General features: G+C 35.1%; 1 protein-coding gene across 2 annotated transcripts in view; it reads right to left on the bottom strand.

Moving 5' to 3' along the window:
- Positions 1-795: 795 nt before the first annotated feature.
- Positions 796-18,521, bottom strand: part of LOC117933773 (mitochondrial intermediate peptidase, mitochondrial) — a 30,288-nt gene continuing 12,562 nt past the window's right edge. For both annotated transcript variants that reach the window (XM_034855302.1, XM_034855303.1), the window contains 11 exons: positions 18,052-18,274; positions 16,887-16,982; positions 9,311-9,430; positions 9,018-9,143; positions 8,656-8,811; positions 7,626-7,742; positions 4,096-4,221; positions 3,948-4,015; positions 2,460-2,595; positions 2,182-2,347; positions 796-1,456 (listed from right to left, as the gene is read on the bottom strand). In XM_034855302.1, the coding sequence (XP_034711193.1) occupies positions 1,188-1,456; positions 2,182-2,347; positions 2,460-2,595; positions 3,948-4,015; positions 4,096-4,221; positions 7,626-7,742; positions 8,656-8,811; positions 9,018-9,143; positions 9,311-9,430; positions 16,887-16,982; positions 18,052-18,274 (1,603 nt within the window). In that variant the 3' untranslated portion in view covers positions 796-1,187. The remainder of the gene's footprint in view (positions 1,457-2,181; positions 2,348-2,459; positions 2,596-3,947; positions 4,016-4,095; positions 4,222-7,625; positions 7,743-8,655; positions 8,812-9,017; positions 9,144-9,310; positions 9,431-16,886; positions 16,983-18,051; positions 18,275-18,521) is intronic.

Genomic DNA, 18,521 nt, shown 5'->3' with positions numbered 1-18,521 from the left:
AATAGAAAAAAAAAATAGTGAACAAATCCATAAACATTTTGAGAGAAATAAATTTAATTTGTTAACAAATATACTTTCTCAAGCTTTTCTTAATTTTTTTTAGGAAATTATTTAAAATTTTCCTTAACACTATTCTTTTTTTTTTTATCACTTTCCTTGATGATAATGATTTTCCATAATATTTGCTCTTTTTCTAACATTTTTTGAGAACCTAACATACTCTAAATAATTTTTTTTAAAAAAATATATTATAATGAAGCAGAATAAATAATTCACCATTTTTTTTTTTTCCTATTTATGAGTTATTTTTAGGGTAAAGTTAAATTATGTTTGATCATACATCAACATATAATACATTTGCTATTTATAAGATTAAAAAAAATAAAAATAAAAACCCAAAGATTTCCTATGAGTTATGATATCGTAAGGAAGTGAGTGTCAAATATTTGAAGGCTTTTAGAAGTGTTGCGTCCTTGAAGATAGTTTGATTCAAAATCTAATATTGGAATTTTCCTAGGTTATTCTTCCAAAAGCAATACTGAAGTAGTCTATGCAACTTTGAATGTGATCATACATTATTTTGGGACCTACTTCTAGGGATCCTGGTGATGATGATGTTGTCAACTTGAATATTTAGGATGAGAAGAGATACTTAGATAAATTAGATGAGATTTCACTTCAGTGTAAATAGAACTCCTGATTTTTTGTTCTAGTGCATGACAGGTTAAGAAATCACATTAATGGCCTCTACTCATGTGCTAAGAACTACATTTGCCTCAATCAAATCCCTACAACAATGAGAATGAGATCTGTTTCCATCATAATAAAGAATAGAAATGAGCTCTTCTTTGTTTTTCAGTGACTTAGGATCAGCTTTACAAGTTTCCAATTGGCAAAATCAGACCTGCTTACCAATAAATAAAATAAACAAATAAATCCCAAGTAATATATTTTCCCAAAAATGCAGGCAGCAGTCCTCTGCTCTGTCCCCACTACCATCTAGCATACCAATCAAACTACATTCTAAAAATTTACTCAAGATGTTAGCAGACCTTCTGCAGTTCCTGCTTCTTTCCGAGCTGCAACTGCTCCTCACTTCAGATTTGTATTTATGCTTTCTCCCAACAGAAGTGGCTGTTCTTTCTCCCTAATTCTGTTATTCTCTTTTTCCCACCTGTTTCAATTGGTTACAAGACGACATGCTCTTGCCCACACTCCTCAAGCTTCATTTCATCACAAAGGCTAGTGAGGTCGGGGACTATCCCTCCATCACGGGACTGGAGAATCCCATCCCCAACTAGATCAGTCAATAAATCAGCAGGGTCTTTGGCTCCCCCATGCTCCAAGAATTTTGTCCGAAGAGCTGTTCCTGTGGCTAAGGATAGTGGATCCTCCTGGCATAGCTTTTTCCATATGGTGGCAGCAAAACATTTGGCATACAAGTAACTATAGTAACCTACACACACGAAACATGGGTTATCTTACTAAAAGCAATGGACTAGTAAATGCAACTCTGAAGTGTTTTTTTTTTTATAAAAAAAAAAAAAAAGAAAGGGAAATACAAACCATATTGCATATATATAATGTCAAAATGGTGAGAAGTATGTTACATGTAATGTTTTAAATACCAGCACTGGCTGGGATAAAGTCACTGCTCATTGAAGGTTATTCGCCACAATTAAATAAAAAGCAGTCTTACCAGGTCAATGCACAATCTAGAGGACAAAGTGATGTTCATACAGTTCTTGCTTAATTTTTTTGCCTGGGTTTTGTGGAAGTGGAGAGGAAGATGAGTGCAGATCCTTAAGGTTATGTTTGGTTCTCGGAAAGTTTAAAGGAAAATGCAAAAAAAAAAAGAAAATAGAAAGGAAAAGTAAAAGGAAAGAAAAATCAAGGAAAAATAATAAAATAAATTTAACGTTAATAAATTATTTTTATATACTACTTCAAACCCTTGTCACTAATTAAACCCTTCAATATAAAGATCAAATAATTTAAAAATATATAAGTTTCATACTAGTTTTAAATTATATTTGACTTTCTTTTATATTTTTCATGGCAAAACCAAATATTGGAAAATTATTTTTCTTAGCATTTCTTTTTGGGAACCAAACATAACCTAAGAGAAATATAGAACCTTTTACGGTTTTCTAAGCATAATGGTCATAGTGGGAAGGATACCTGCACCATAATTAAGCAGGTGATTGAATCGGGTTTGCCAATGAGTACCCTCCACATGCTTCCAACTAGTATATTGTCTTTTCAGATCTGCAACAACAGACGTGGTATCTCTTTGTCGAGATAGTTGTTCCCCAAAAAGTGTTTGATCAATCAAGGCATAAAAGATCTGATAAATGATAAACAATCAAGAAAGGCATTGGTCAATACTAATGCTCCATCTGAAAAAATGATTAACTAAAGAGATTATTTGCTAATTCATTCAAGGCCCAACTATATACCTGACGTTGCAAGTCTGTTGCAGCAAACATCTTTCTGGCACCCTGCATTGACTCTACCAATTTCTCCGGTATTACTTCACCAGTTGAATAGTGTCTGGCAAATTTCCTCAGGACACGATAGTCCCATGCATAGTACCTAAGAAAATCACCAATCAATATTAGGATGCCATGACTCTGAGATGTCGCTGAAGAGGGGCTTAGGATGATAATGCAGATAGTGAGGATGTAATACTCATGAAGTTGAGGTTCAGATTAGTATTAGTTCATGCATGTGTGTGGGTGTATGGGTGTGTGTCTGTGTGTGCCTATATTTGCATGTTTGCATGTGTTTCTCTCCATCAGTGGCTTCAGAATAGAAACTGAAGATCTGTAAAACATGAGGCTGACAATTCGTGAAAGAGATGATCATATTCCCACAATTTGATTAGATATGAAATCTACAGTCTCTTTTCACGGTTTTAGTAAAGGTTTTTTACCTTTGGTTTGAATCCTTCATTTCAAGGAATTGGTTGGTCATGCAACAAGTATTATATATTTAGTCTTTGATGGACACAAAACAAACAATAAAACAATCAGAACAATCAATCCATCAAAACATAAATCATACACAGACATATATACGTGTATGATTTCACTGAATTTGAATGCATTGAAATGGCTAAATCTCAGCAAAACAAGTGGGATTTTGTTCACAATATATATTCATAGGACATGTCAGGTGGCATGTCTGAATCGATTTTAGTGCTCTAGCTTTTTTCAGTTATTGTACTAAACAGCAAAAGCAAATTGACTGGAAGGAAGTCAAGCCCAATGGCGATTGAACATAAAATATGTTGTAGAAAAGTGCCAAAGAGATGAAACCCCAGTAGATGAAGAGTATACACAGAACAACCAAAGCAAACTTAAAAAGAACCCAGAAAAGGACAAACCAAAGAAACACACAACCTTCAAACTCCTCCAAGGCCCATCCAATCAATGAAGTCCATCCCTCCAATTTCTTTTTGTTCCAAATATATGAAGACACAATTCAAAGAACATTAGAACAATGTTCTCCAAATACTTTTCTATGTTTCTATTTTCTTGTGAACTGTTTTTTGGAAAAAGAACCAAACAAGCTTAGAACCTTTTTTATTTCCAAAAACCAAAGAGATTTTTCACAAAAGTAAGGTCTAAACTACGTACAGAAGAGTTAAGACAGACCAAACAAATAAAACAGCAGTATCACATGGTAAGTGAAAGCAAGAACTCAGGAAAAGAGAATCCAGCTATGGAGCCAGCAGAGAGGCACATAATCCAAGAGAACAAGGCTCCACAAAACCATATCAATTTAATCCATTCTCCAATTATTTTTAATCCATGACTATATCATAGGAGGACAGGACAATTAAGTGTGTAACTGCTCAAATAGCAGCTAAAACCTATTCATACATTCATGCAGGTAATCCCAGAGTCGAGGGAAATCCTTTAGTTATAGCAGAAGTTACTCACTCAAATAGGTTCGAAGGTGTTTCAGCCAAATCAAGAACCACCCTTGTACCTGAAAAATGTTGGTAATCCTACAACAACAAAATATAAACTAAGAGGAGAAAGAAACAGTAACTTAGTTTTGCTTAGTACAAGAGCATTAATAGAATACCGTTCTTGAAAGCAAAGAATGAAGAGCATGTCCAAACTCATGAAAAAGAGTTTCTACTTCCCAATGGTTCAGCTTTGCAGAAGATGAACTGCGTGAACCGGCAAAATTACAAACAAGGGCTACAACCTGCAGTACCACCAAAAGATGGTAAGTCCAAAAGAACTAGATGCATAACCACAAAGAAGTTTGAGAACAGTCTAATTAGCACAGTTACATTAATACAAGTAAAATAAAGCACATCTCTCTTTGTTTCTGATCAAAAAAAAAAAAAATAAAGCACATCTCCAGAAACATATAATAAACACATCCACCTTGACAGCAATTCACAAGAGACCTTACTCATTACTTTTACCATTGAGACATGACCAAATTACTCCAATCACAAAGGATCTGTTACATTATGTCATTTTTGGGAATCAGCACCATGTAAGGCCATTCCATTTGTAAAATCATAGCCACCATATCATCTTTTCTGACGTTTCAACTGTTCCTTTCAGCCTTTCTCTTTTAAACATATATAAGCAATTTCCACCAACCTAAATTTCTAACAGACGTCCTCAAATGGCAGTCATCCCCAACATCCACTTTTTGACAGTAAGATCAGCACTCTCTCAACTGTTCATGTATTTTAAACAAGCTATTAAGTATCAATACAATCAGTTGTTTTCCAAATCAAAATTTAAAATTTTCCACCCTACACCAAATGCCACATTATTGCCTTCCATAATGATTTTGATCCTTTTTTCCCCCTTTGAAGTTATCCTCCATATCTATCACCAAAACTTGTACTTGGAACTCAGATGCCCAAACAACTTTTGCATAAATTGGGAAGCCGTGGTAACACTTCTTACCAAGGCCCCTGCTTTAACAAGGTTTTCCAGAAAACCTTCAAGGATTTTTGCAAATGAAACAAGGAATGTTGAGAAAATAAAGAAGAAAACAACCAGATAATCACATAATCATCATCATCATCAATAATCTGTTCATGGGCAGGAAAAGGGAAAAAAGGAATAAGGAAAAAAAAAAAAAAAAAAAACATTGAAGATTAGATAAATATTCTAAATAGAAACAAAAGCCGCTAATTGATAGAATGTTACAAGATTAATGGAGGTCAATTTTGCCTCCAAGAAAACCCACCAAAAAACTGTCAAGCCTCTGTTTCCAGACCTCAACAAAGTTTGGAACCATTAAGACATTGCAACCATGATAATCACCAGAATAGTTAAATTTTTTTTTATAGACTTGGGTTATGCCATCTTAATTCCAAAAGTACATATGTTAGCCTAATAAGTTCAAAAGTTGTTTAGGTAACTATTATATCAAGTAATCAACTTATGTGAAGCTATAACAGTATAGAGCAGAGTCTCATGGTATCATGCACATAATGCCCAAAAGCAGGCTTAGGTTGGCTTCATGCTTGACAAACATATGTCCAAACTCCAAAAAACGGCCCAAATAGAATTTTGGGTCCAAGCCAGCCCAGTAAAGTATTGGCAAGAGTCCATACCAGGATAGATCAACCTATAGTCCTCCAATGGTTACTTTAGCCATGACAGTGGTTCAATTTCAATGACAATCTAAAGATGAGTGTATGATTGTAATACATTGAGTGAGCATTTAAGTGATTAAACTTCAATGCTATAAGATGTGCGTGTGAAGATAGCCTATAAAAGATATGCAAAGAATAGATTTCTACACCTTGGACACCATAGCAAACGTGATGCTATAGCGAAGGAATTGTTGACTTAACCATCAACAAAGAGAGGGTTGGACTTAGAGGTAGATAAAAATTACATGATCAAGTTCTTTTTTAACATCAATGGAACACCTCACTGAGGAGAGAGAGAGAGAGAGAGGTGAAGAACCAAGAGTTTCCCAACATCGGGAGCATGGGAGAGAGAGAGAAAGATAGAGACAGATGGAATATCGAGATCCAAGAGGATCTCCTAATATAGGGAGGGAAGGAGGAAGCTGAGGGGGGGAGAGATGAAGAACCAAGAGTCTCCCAACATTGGGAGTGTGAGGGGGGGAGAGAGAGAGAGAGAGAAGAAAGAGATGGAGAATCAAGATCCAAGAGGATCTCCTAATAAAGGGAGGCAGGGAGCCAGGGGGGAGAGAGATGGAGAACCAAGAGGATCTCCCAACATAGGGAGGCAGGGAGATAGAGAATGGAGAACCAAGAGACAAACACACACACAGATGGAGAACCATGAGAGAGAGAGAGAGAAAGATAGACAACCAAGAAGATCTCCTAACCTCTATTACGTTCTTTGTCCAAAACAAGTTCAAATCCACACACTTCCAATGTTTTTGCATGCAAGGTAGGTTTAAGTTGGTTCAAAAATGATGATTCAAGTTGTGTTGCACCTACAATAACTAGTTTCAATGTAATCACCATGATCCAAGTCATGGAGCAAGTTTGGGTAGCTACAACAATGGTGATATACAATGTTATGGAATTGCAACAGTTTCAAATTCGCTAGAGTGGCAAAAGAATGCTATGATTTCACTAGGTTATCAGGAAGATCAAGTTAATCCTCTCTATTTGGTATCTCTTCTTAATTAGTTGACTTTATCTCAGGCCAACTTTGGCATGGACAGATCTCTTGGCAAATGATCCACATAAAGCACTTGGATTGCAATTATGCGGTTGTTACTTCATTTTTTTTTCTTTTTTTCTTTTTTTTCTGATAAGTGAGTTCTTGTCCCCATTGGGACTTCAACTTGGAACCTCCCACAAACCTTCACCAACCCTTTCCCACTTGAGGTAAGCCTCAAGGGCAGTCATGTGGTTGTTACTTTAATTTTCTCCAATTTTTCTTTCCTTGAACAATATTCCAGTTGCCATTAGAATAAAAGAAACAAATTGATTCATAGGAGAATCCAGAAAGAAATTTGATTTTCAATGTTAATTTCCTTATACAGGAGTTAAGTAGTGAGTTTCATTACTACAAGTACTCTCATGAAAGAACTTCAAAAATCAAGAAGTTGCAGTAATCAAAATAAACATCTCATGCTCACCTTTTTTCAATCACCAAGAGAAACAACAGTTCACATTCATATCAAAATTACATAAAATAGATCTAATTGCCGCTTTCTTTATTCCAACTCCTTTTTATAAGTAGGATTGATTGGGCCTGATTAAAACAGTATCAAACATCAATACTATAACTTCTATAGGTACCTCCCAATGTTACAGTAAAGTATCTATTAGATCAGTACTCATCAGGTAAGCATGATGGCTTGGGAAATAGGAATGGAGCATACCCCTCCAACCAAGAGCCCTTGAGGGAAGCCATTAGGAAAGATCAGACCCAATTTGCAGTCCAGTTTTCTTCTCATCTTATGAAAATGTTCATGCTAAACTAAAGGAAACATGTGCCACAAATAAAAATAATGGAAAAAAAATTGATTTTCAAAGCTATTGAATTGCAGAAGGAAATTAAAAGCCAGCAAAGTAATCAAGTACCACACATTATCATAGTTGAAGTGCAAAGAAACACGAGTAGCACTGAAAATATATTACATACAGGAAGTTGGTATTCTGTTTCAGACAGCCGTCGCCCTCCTTTAATGGCAAAATGAGCACAACCTGGATACTTGTCCTTCCTTGAGCATAAATCAAGGTAAAGATACCCCAAATCACCCTGGAATAAAAGAATAATGCCTCAATCAAGGATGAATATTATTAAGGATAGTAGAACTAAATTAACGACAGCTGTCTAGGCGTTAACTCAAGTCCATTTCTGGAATATAATTAGATTTAAGAAGAAAGCGGTCACGTGTGAAGTTGGAATAGCAGAATTAGAGCTGTTATGACCAGGGCAGATGTTGAAAATGACAAGTTATAAAGCACCATAAAAAATCAGAAGTGACAACATAAAATAGTGAACTCTTTCATTATACAAATTATTTTTGGTAGGGCATAAAAACAGTAAGAAATTACCAACTTTGAATTCAAAGCAAAAACAACCAAAATACTGAAGCTTGAACTTCTTCCATTCTACAAATTATTTTGGTAAGGCATAGAATGCAGAACCAAATTACCAAATTTGAATTCCTAACAAAAACAACCAAAACACTGAAGCATTGTGTGGGTTTGTGCATCTATGAATTGATAACTAGGAAAATTAACTAGAAAAGCCAAAACACTGCAACAGGTAATAGATTACCACAGTAGAAATGGGAATGCTAGTAATTAGGCATTAGACTCCATTCATGGCCTTAATTACAGCCTTCAAGAAATGAAGGCCAAGCCCTTGAGGCCTGGCTCAAGTGATAAAGGGTTGGAAACGGTTTGTGGAAGGTTCCAGGTTCAAGTCCCAATGGAGCAAAAAATTATCTGTAAAAAAAACGGAGAAATCCAAGAAAAAATCAAGTGCTAAGTGTAGGGACTATGTACAAACCTGAAAGTAAGTAAAAATGTGGGAATATAAAGGAAATTGTTTCTAATTTCAATGACCCACAAGTTTTCAAATATGCAACCAAGTCAGAATAAATATACACTTTTTGCATATCAACAAGAGCTATACACTTTCTGTTTTTTCAATAAATGTGTACCTCCTCGGGATGATGTAGTGACATTTTAAGCACATCTGGATGCCAGGATTCACCTGGTGCAAGAGGGATCGAACGAAAGGTGGCACCAAATAATGATTCCACCAGCACTTTCAAACCCTCAATGCATTGATGCAAAGGAAAATATGATGCTACAACCTGCATACAAAATCAAGGAACAATGATTGGATTTGAAAGAAGGGAACAAATAAATGTCTTCAACAAACACAAGAGAACCATATCTAGTATATATTCAGTACAGCATTAAGTGAGCATGCATTTACAATTAATAAAAACGCTAGAAACTAGGGGAAACTCTCTACATTATAAATGTCATGCAAAACAAAGAGAAATGGACAACTTACCGAGGAGTCCAAGTTGTAGGCAGAAGACTTCATCATCCCTGTGAAGTATGCCTCATCCCATGGCTCTAAATCTTCACATATTTGACCAGTTCTCGCCTTCTTGAAATCCCTAATTGCCTTAAACTCCTATAATGAAGGTGATTACTCATTTAATAACAAAAAAAACCTAAAGTAAAATCTACAGCTAGAAAAGAAAGTGGCACTACAACTTTTTTAATACAGGCAAATAAGGAATATTGATTAAAAGTGCCTAACAAAACGGAGCAAAACCCATGTTAGCCGAAGGATAATACCTCATCAGCCTTGGGCCTGATCATCTTGCTCATCTCAAACAAAAAGGACATCACAACCTCTGGTGATGAAGCCATGTTTGGACGCACTGCAAATTCAGCATAAGATTTATACCCCATTATCTGCATTCATCTATAAGGAACATCAATGACTCATAATATAATAGAGACAGCTTTCCTACTAAATTATCTGTTTCTTTTATAAACTTAGATAAATTTTCAGGTAGCCTGTGATATAAGAGGAAAAAATGAGCTCATGACAGCTAATCTAATGGCAATCTATCAGTTACTATTTTTAGGATCCACTTTCTCATGCATTCAATTCATCCATTGAAAGAGGTTCATAAACCTAAAAAGCTAACATTACTTTTGTGTACAGCCACAAGACTATTTAGTTCCAATGGGTTGGTCTAACTAGAGTGTTTGCTTGTTTTATCTTTGTATTTTCTTATATTTGATTCCTTGTAGTTTTGTTTTTCTTTGGTGGGAGGATTCCTCATCCTTCTCTTGTACTTCCTTTTTATCAATATATTCCTTTGTCGTTTCCTATCAAAAAAAACAAGACTATTTAGTCCAGTTCACTCAAGATTGAATTTGTTTCAGGATCATGGTCCTGACTTCTAAGGGCAATTAGGTTACAAACCTTAAGCTTTTTCATTCACTATATTTGCATGAAAAATAGGAGGTGAACAATTTCCCAGATCACTTGAAGATATATGGAGGCTACTGCCCCTAAAAAACCAGTTCCTATCATCAGAAATATACCTATCCCATCATAAAGGATATGACTCTCAGTGCTAAAAAAGAAACTAAAATAAAAATCCAATTAGAGTACACTTGCATTTACATTGTTTAACTCAAACAAGTGCTCTAGGAAATTAAAATACCATTCACCGAACAGACTTGCATCACACCTCCTCCCTTAAATACTCTCAACCATCATCACCTAATGCATACAAAAAAGGTCGAAGAAACACCCTCCAAGAAGAGAAGGAAAAAGACAATTACAAGTTAATGATTGATCATTTTCCTCTTGATATTTGAAAAAATGTTACGACATTAGGAAATCATATGCTTCCTGGTAATCAAATGATCTATCAACCAAAGTTTCCTTCAACATAAGCCTCACCTTCAACCTTCAAACTTAAGACACCCAACCATCTATAAATCTCTCAAAGAGCTAGGCATCACCAAATGCACTTTAAACATTATGAAGAACTATATTTTGGGTCTCTCTAGAAAAAAAATCGTACTCTTCACCCTCTCTTCACTCCTTATTTAACTAAATTACATTTCATATAATCTGCCTTGCTCCTGCTTCATCTAAAACCTGATTCTGGAGAACCACCCCATGGTTCTCACTTAGAATTAACTGTAACTCCAGTTTCCTCAATTAAACCATACCATCAACAAACAGTATACACCATGAAATATCTTCATGAATTCTTCTAGAAAGTTCATCCATATCTTAGGGCAAAGGATATTGACTTCTAAGAGTTTATGCTATTTTTTTATATTATGCTAAGACTTATTTTATTTATTAGCTATTGAGGTGTTATTCTTATCTTGATTAATATTATAAATAGATGAGAAGGTGCAGAGAAATCAAGTCAAACAAATCCAAACATTTCTGTACTTTCTTTTTCTCGCTTATATTTCTTTTTCTTTTTCCTAACCTTAACCCAAATCTTACAAGTTCTTATTTCTAAGTTGGCACTAGATAATATATCCTAGTGTTTAAGATCATCCCCAGTTCCCCCAACAAAAACAAACCAGAAAAAAAAAAAAAAAAACAAAAACAAAAACAAAAACAAAAAAGTCCGAAATTTCAATGGCTGCATAGACTGATTTTATGATTATGATGGTGCTATTTTCCAGTTATTCTAGTCCTCATGTTTCCATTCTAGAATTTGGGGCTGGCTTTTTTGGCTCTTGCTGGCTTTGATTCTTCCTATATAAAGCATCTAGCCTAGGGAAGAGTGATTTGCTGATTTTTTTAATATTGACATGCTTTCATGGCTTAAGAGGGGTTTGGTAGCTTGCTCTTGCTGGTTCATGTGTTGGTGAAAGTTTGGACAGATTTACTTTGGCATTTAGAAGATTGTTTTCTGTGTTATGCGAAGCTTCGACAGGTTGGCTTTGATGTTTTGCAGATTGTTTCTTTATTTTTATTTTTAACTTTTTTATTTTTTTGAATTTTTTGTTTCAGCTAATTCAAGTTTTCACAGTTTGGAGCTCTCATGTTCTTAAAACTAGAGATCATGATTACAAAATTTCCCTTTAGCTGAAAATAAATTAGAAGCCTCAAGAATGACAGCCTACTGAAGTCAATTACATCAAAGAAATTGCATGGTACTAATTACCTTGCTTTGGCCCATGTTTTCCAGATTTTTCCATGTGGACAGAGGAAATTAAAATGCTCTACAGATAGCCCACCTTACATATTAAGGCTGAAGAGTATGAAGATTGGACATGTGAGAACTGCATCATTCTTAGATGACCGTGGCATGGGTTGGAACCTCACATTTCAACAGTAGCTGAATTCTTTGATACTACTAAGAAGACTTAGGGCTAAACTTTTTCACAACAAAGTAACGTCTCTCAGGGTTCTGAGCTCTGTGTGAAAATCTTCATCAGAAAGCAGCCTGGAAAACCACTATCTGAATATTACAGCACCCTTAAAATCTTGTGGATTAGTTACTGTTATATCAATCTTTCACAGCTAGCTTGGAGCAGTAAGATTGTCATTAAGAAAGTTTAGGATTACTTCCTCGTTATCTAGTTTAGACTCTAATTTTTGTGGGTATAAAGATCATATTCTTGCTAGTGAGATTCTACTTACTGCAATAGCTATTATTCTCTGCTATTGAGGTCCAGTTTACGACAAGGCTCCATCGTGGCCCCTCTACAATCTTCTCCTTAATCGCTGACATTGGCAGTTGTTGTGGTTCTACTGGTGTCTCATGGCGATCATGGTTTTCATGATAGTGGAGATGGCCGTATTAGTGAACATGATTAAGAGAAGTGTAATTATTGTGGCGATACCAATGATACCGAGCTTTATTGTCAGGTGAAATATGGTGAGCCAGATTGCGTGCATCAAGTCACAACTATATAGCCTTTTGATACATCTGGACATGTGGTTTGTGACTCAAGCTCTCGTGATACATTCACTATTCAACTTAATGAGTTCATTCATATATTCCACGTTCCATTTCCATCCTCTTTGGCTGCTACTTTAGCCAACTCAAGTAATAATACATCTGTAGCCCAATCTTTTCCTTCAAAGGTCATTGACAATGGAGTTAACTCTTAGGGTTTCTATGCTCTCCTAAGTTGTTACAGTTACTCTCTAGTCTATGTTCTTAATTTCCTTTTAGTTTGCTTTCTGTAAGTAAATTGGCTAAAATCTTAAATTGTTTCTTAACCTTTTGTTCCACTTCATGCATTTCCCAAGACCTCAAGAAGAAGAGGATGATTGGTTCATGCCATTAGAAATATAACTATATTATTGAACCTTTTTTTTTTTTTCCTTTGATAAGAGTGTATTACTGAACGCAAAATGCGTATAAAAGTACACGGGTCATATACAAAGACCAAGCAAAAAAAAGGGGGGGAAGGGGTGGGGGGGACACAAAAATACTCCCTTGGTATGAAGTGTCACAGCCTTAACTCTTTAATGGCATTCTTCTTGTGTCCATATTTGAATGTGAAGCCTGCCATATAGTCCATCGGAACATGATAGGTTCTCAAACTAGTAGTTTCGATACATTTCTTTATTTTTATTCAAACTAGTTGTACTAGTTGTCATGGTATCATTCAGATACTCGGCATGCTTTTATTCAAGGTAGAAAGATTTTGGATGCAATGCTCATTGCTAGTAAGGCTATTGATTCTAGGTTAAAGGGCAACATTCCCAGTCTCCCTTTAAAGATATTTATAATGAGAAGGCTTATGATCATGTCAATTGGGATTTCCTACTGGCAGCCTTGACTAAAATGACTTTGGGCAAAGGTGGATAAGTCAGATAAAATGGTGCAATTCCACAGCAAGCTTTTTCGTCCTCGTCAACTGAACCCCTTCCATCTTTTTTCATAACTCTAGGGGCTTGAGGCAAGGTGACCCATCATCCCCTTATCTATTCATTCTGGCCATGGAGGCTCTTAGCCAATTGTTGTTTAGAGCGAGAAGTGGTGGTTGCATCTTTGAGTTTAAGGTGGGAAGAAGCAATAGAGAGGGACTGGATGTCCCATCTTTTGCACCTTAATCTTCTGCAAGGCCAATAATGACCAGTTGAAATATCTGAGTTAGGTGTCTATGTGGTTTAAGGCGATCTCTAGGTTAAAAGTGAATATGGATAAAAGTGAGGTAATTCCTATAAGGGGGTTGCAACAATGGAGGATGTTACTTCGGTGTTGGGTAATAGAGTTGGGAAGTTCCCACCTCCTACTTGGGTCTTCCTTTGGGTGCCTCTTTTAAATCTTCCACGGTGTTGGATGCAATGAAAGAGAGATTTAGAAAAAGATTAACAATGTGGAAGAGGCAATACCTTTCTAAGGACGGGAGGCTTACTTTGATCAAAAACTACTTATCAAGTCTCCCGATTTATTTCATTTCTTTATTTGTTATTCCTAGAAAGGTGAGTTCAAGACTCGAAAATATCCAAAGGGATTTTTTTGGGACGGTGGCGTCCTAGAGAAAAAGTCTCATTTTGTGAATTGAAATTTAGTTCATGTAGATGAGGGAGGCCTTGGAATTCACAGCCTTATTTCCCTAAACAAAGCCTTGCTCAATAAGTGGAGTTAGAGATTTGCTTATGAGAGGGAAGCAAATCATTAATGGGAAGTTTAGAGAAGAAGAACGGGGATGGTATTCCAGAGGAGTGAGAGGAGGTTATGGTGTGGGGTTGTGGAAAACCATTAGAAATGAATGGGAGGGTGTAAGAAGTAAATCTCGCTTTATAGTTGGGAACAAGAAAAGGGTTAAGTTTTGGAAAGACTTGTGGTGCAAGGACCAAATTTTGAAAGAAGTTTTCCTTGACTTTTTTTTTTTTGGTAGTAAACAAAGACAGTTAGGTTTCAAAGCCATGGGAGGAGGGTGAGGATTTGGGTATCTAGAGCCCTAGAAGGGAAGTGGAGAACATTCTAAGCTAGAGAGAAAGCGAGAACGGCAAATTTTCAGTTAGATCTCTTTATTGCCCCTATACTAGGGCTTCTACAGATTCTTTACCATTTAGTATTATTTGAAGGTCATGGGCTCCAATGAGGATCAATTTTTTTGCTTGGAAAGCATCTTGGAGTAGACTTCTCGACTCTTAATCAGTTGAAAAGGAGGGGTTGGAATATCCTAAATAGGTTTTACTTGTGGAAAAAAGATGAGGAAACTACAAATCACCTACTCTTGTTTTGTGACAAGGCTAGAATGTTGTGGAACTTGGTTTACTCTCTTTTTGGTGTGCAGTGGGTTATGCATTCCTCGATTAGAAGGAATCTGTTAGGATGTTGTGGAACTTGGTTTACTCCCTTTTTGGTGTGCAGTGGGTTATGCATTCCTCAATTAGAAGGAATCTGTTAGGTTGGCACGACTCTTGTGTGGGTAAAAAACAAGAGAAAGCATGGAGGGCTGCCCCTTTATGCTTCTTATGGACTATTTGGAAGGAAATGAATAGAAGAGCTTTCAATGACATCAAGCAGTCCGACTAAGCAATTAAATCTATTTTCATGTATACTTTTGTGAATTGGGCTAGGGTGTATGTAGAAGATCACACGTTGTCTTTAATTGATTTTGTTGATTGGTTGTTTGTTAGGTAAGGATAAGGCTTTTTTTTGTCTCCTCACTACCTAGCTTTTTTTGGGCTTTGTTTGTATACTTCGTGTGTACTTGTTTCGCCGTCTTTTAGGCACTATTAATGTAGCCCATTTTATTACCTATCAAAAAAAAAATGGTGTTGCTATGAAAAAACATTGTCAATTACTAAATGATATTTATACCTTTTTCATATACAGGTATGAAAATGTACTATCATTTACTCTCACAGCAAGGCACATCATTAATCATATACCATATGCTGTTATTAACAATCAGACCCCTTTTTACTTTTTACATCCAGGCCTTTCTTTTTTTATAACTCGCTTCTCAGGTATTTGGTTGTGTTATCTTAGTGCATAATCTAGACCCTTGTTGCGACAAACCTTCTCTGCATTTTTTCTTTTTATGGGTAAATGTTTATCCCCATTGGGACTTGAACCTAGAACCTCCCACTAACCCTCCTTGACCCTTTACCACTTGAGCTAGGCCTCAAGGGTGAAAAACCTTCTCCTCATACTTACAATTGTGGTTTCTTGGATACTCATACTCAAAAAAGTAACCATTTTACAATTCTAAGACAATGATAATTTTGTAAGTGATGATATCAGCTTTTTGGTGTTGATGTTACTTAGTGAGTACCAAGACAAAATTTGTCACTGGACCTTATATCCACTTGTTAGGGGGAGTTCTTATGTTCTATTACTCTTTCAATTCCAATTGCTCCTTCACCCCCTAAATCACAAGTGCAAGTTCACTAGGATCTAGAAATGAACAATTTTATGCTTGGTTTAATCAATTCAGAGCTGCAGACATTGAGTTTAGCTTATCCATATACAATAATATGGCCTTATTACAAGCATGGTTAATAATATAAATCGATGAGAAGGTGTAAGGAATTCAGTTAGACAAACCTAAATTTTTCTATGCTTTCTTCTTCTTTTGCATAACCTGAACCCTAAAATTACAATTTCTTACTTCTAACAGGACTCAACATTAATTCTGAGTGTGAGCCTATTGTGTCCAAAAGTCGGTCGTATCTCCTCCAGTGGGAAATAACTAGCATGCAATCAATATGGCACAGATAACTTCCAGTTAGCGTTTGGGGATTTCAAAGCTACTTGTTGGCAGTCACTAGCTAAAACATTAAAGAAAAATCATTATAGAACAATATTTTAAGCACTGTATAAAACATGAGGTTCAAAGCTTGTGGTGACTCTTACATAACCAAGCCCTTCATTTCTTTTGGTAGATAAGCATCAATAAATTAAAAGCATATCAAGCCAGAGAATTCATATTGGCTATGAGAGTGATGCACTTAGACATGGTTTGTATATTCAATTAGATATAACAGAGGAACTCAAAATCCAAATAAAGAGTTTAAGGTACAATAATTAACTAGTTACCACAAGAAAAGAAACCCTGTACAAGATGGACTAATGGACCATCTTCATGTCTGATCATAGATCCCATCTTTCTAAAACCAAACAAACCATATCTCTGGCCTTGTGTATTAGAGTAATGCCTGCTAGAGAGAATCTTCTCCAGGATATTCAGGAGACTCTTCCTCCAGAGAATTGTTAAAATTTAAATAACTTGATTAAAGGGCCTTCTCATAAGTACATTCAGAAGATAGAAGTATTCTAACATATTCACTAAATAATTATCACATAAAACATCTTCTACAAAATCAAACTACAGCACCTCATCTCATGTAAATTATAACATACAATATTTAATACTAATCAAAATATTGAACATGAAGACAAATAACCTGAGCAATCTCATGTCGGGCAGCTATAAGTTTATCAAGTACAGCAAGGTTTGCATGGGGAACAGAATTTCCTTGTATGTATGCCATTTTCCTAACCTGGGAGTGAATAAAATTTAAAATTAAATTAAATTAAAAACTGAGAAGATGGAATGAGAACTGTTGAAAAAGATACTAGTGTTAGCAATTCAAACAGCTTGAAGTACTCCAAAGTCCCTTAACCAAAGCAAATTTAAATACATCAAGAAAATGAAGTTATTTTAGAATATTAGCAGTTAAAACTAAGATGGTCTGCTCCCATTTTTGTTCATCTTTTAATTCCACAAATATTATATAGCAGTTTTTAAAACCCTTTATACTAAGTTCATGAAAAATGATAACATTAAGAGCAACTCAAAATGACACAAATTTTAGCAGGTTCAGGTTTGATATAATTGTGTTTGTGTCATAATCATATCATCCCATATAGCTCTTTCAAGGGTCATGTTCAGATTTGACTACTCAACTTGTTTTAACCCATTTACTTATTTGTATCAAAATAACCAGTCTACTTAATCGTGTCAAAATGACCCATTTAACCTATATAAATTTATAAATTTCACATATTTAAAATTTATAAAAAAAAATTAAGAAAAAAAATATTATAAATATCAAATAATTAAAAAAATTAAATAACTAAGTAAATCAAATTTTATATATTAAAAATATTTTATAATTAAAACATTAAATAAAATTATAAACAAGTGCAAAATTATAATTTTAATTTACTTTTTATATTATAAACATATTATAAGTAAAATTAAATAATTAAATTAATTAAGATTTTATGGAAAATAAAATCAAATTAGAGCTGAAAGTTAAAGCAACTAAAATACATTGTAACATAATACATTTATAAATGTAAGATTTTAAATAAGTTAAATAGGTTAGAAGCATATAAGTTAAATAAGTTAAATGGCTTAAAATCATGTCAAAGGATTTAATGAGTTAAAATTGTGTTAACAGATTATCCACGTCAATTCATATACAATTCAAACTAACCAATTTATTAAGCAGGTTAACGGTCATATTTGGGTTGAGTATATTTTCACTATTTTTTAGCTCAATGTGAACGAGCCATCACCATCCCTAGCACCACATATTAGCAAAAGAATTAAATGAAAACTACCTCAGCATCTGATGCCCATTGCAGAATAGAGGATAAAGTTCCTGGCTCTGTTGTTATCTGAAATCCCTTTTCCTTGATGTTATCTCTTGATCCTGAAGATCCTCTTAAAGTACTGGAATTTAAACCATAAATAGGCTTGAAAAGATGGTGCAAATGTTTTGGAATCCTTGATGCCGGAAATATATCTACAGAACCTGGGTCTGTGATAATATTTTCACTGAACCTGGACCAAATGAATGCAGAAAATCAATCAGCCCGGTATTTGCACATACTTCAACAGATTAAAAACTCTAAACAATGTTTATTTTGGTTTAAGATAGAAGAGCAGAGTAAGAAACAAACAAAATTATAAAATATGCAGTGCATCAGTGCATGGAACCTCTTTTACGGACCACATTCCAACAGAAGTTAGCAACTGAGCCATCCAAGCATGGGAATTCAAAGGCAACTCAAATAAAACCACTCAGAAA

Source organism: Vitis riparia, chromosome 16 (genome assembly GCF_004353265.1).
Source record: "Vitis riparia cultivar Riparia Gloire de Montpellier isolate 1030 chromosome 16, EGFV_Vit.rip_1.0, whole genome shotgun sequence".
NCBI classification, from domain to species: domain Eukaryota; kingdom Viridiplantae; phylum Streptophyta; class Magnoliopsida; order Vitales; family Vitaceae; genus Vitis; species Vitis riparia.
This window is presented reverse-complemented; position numbering and strand designations above follow the sequence as displayed.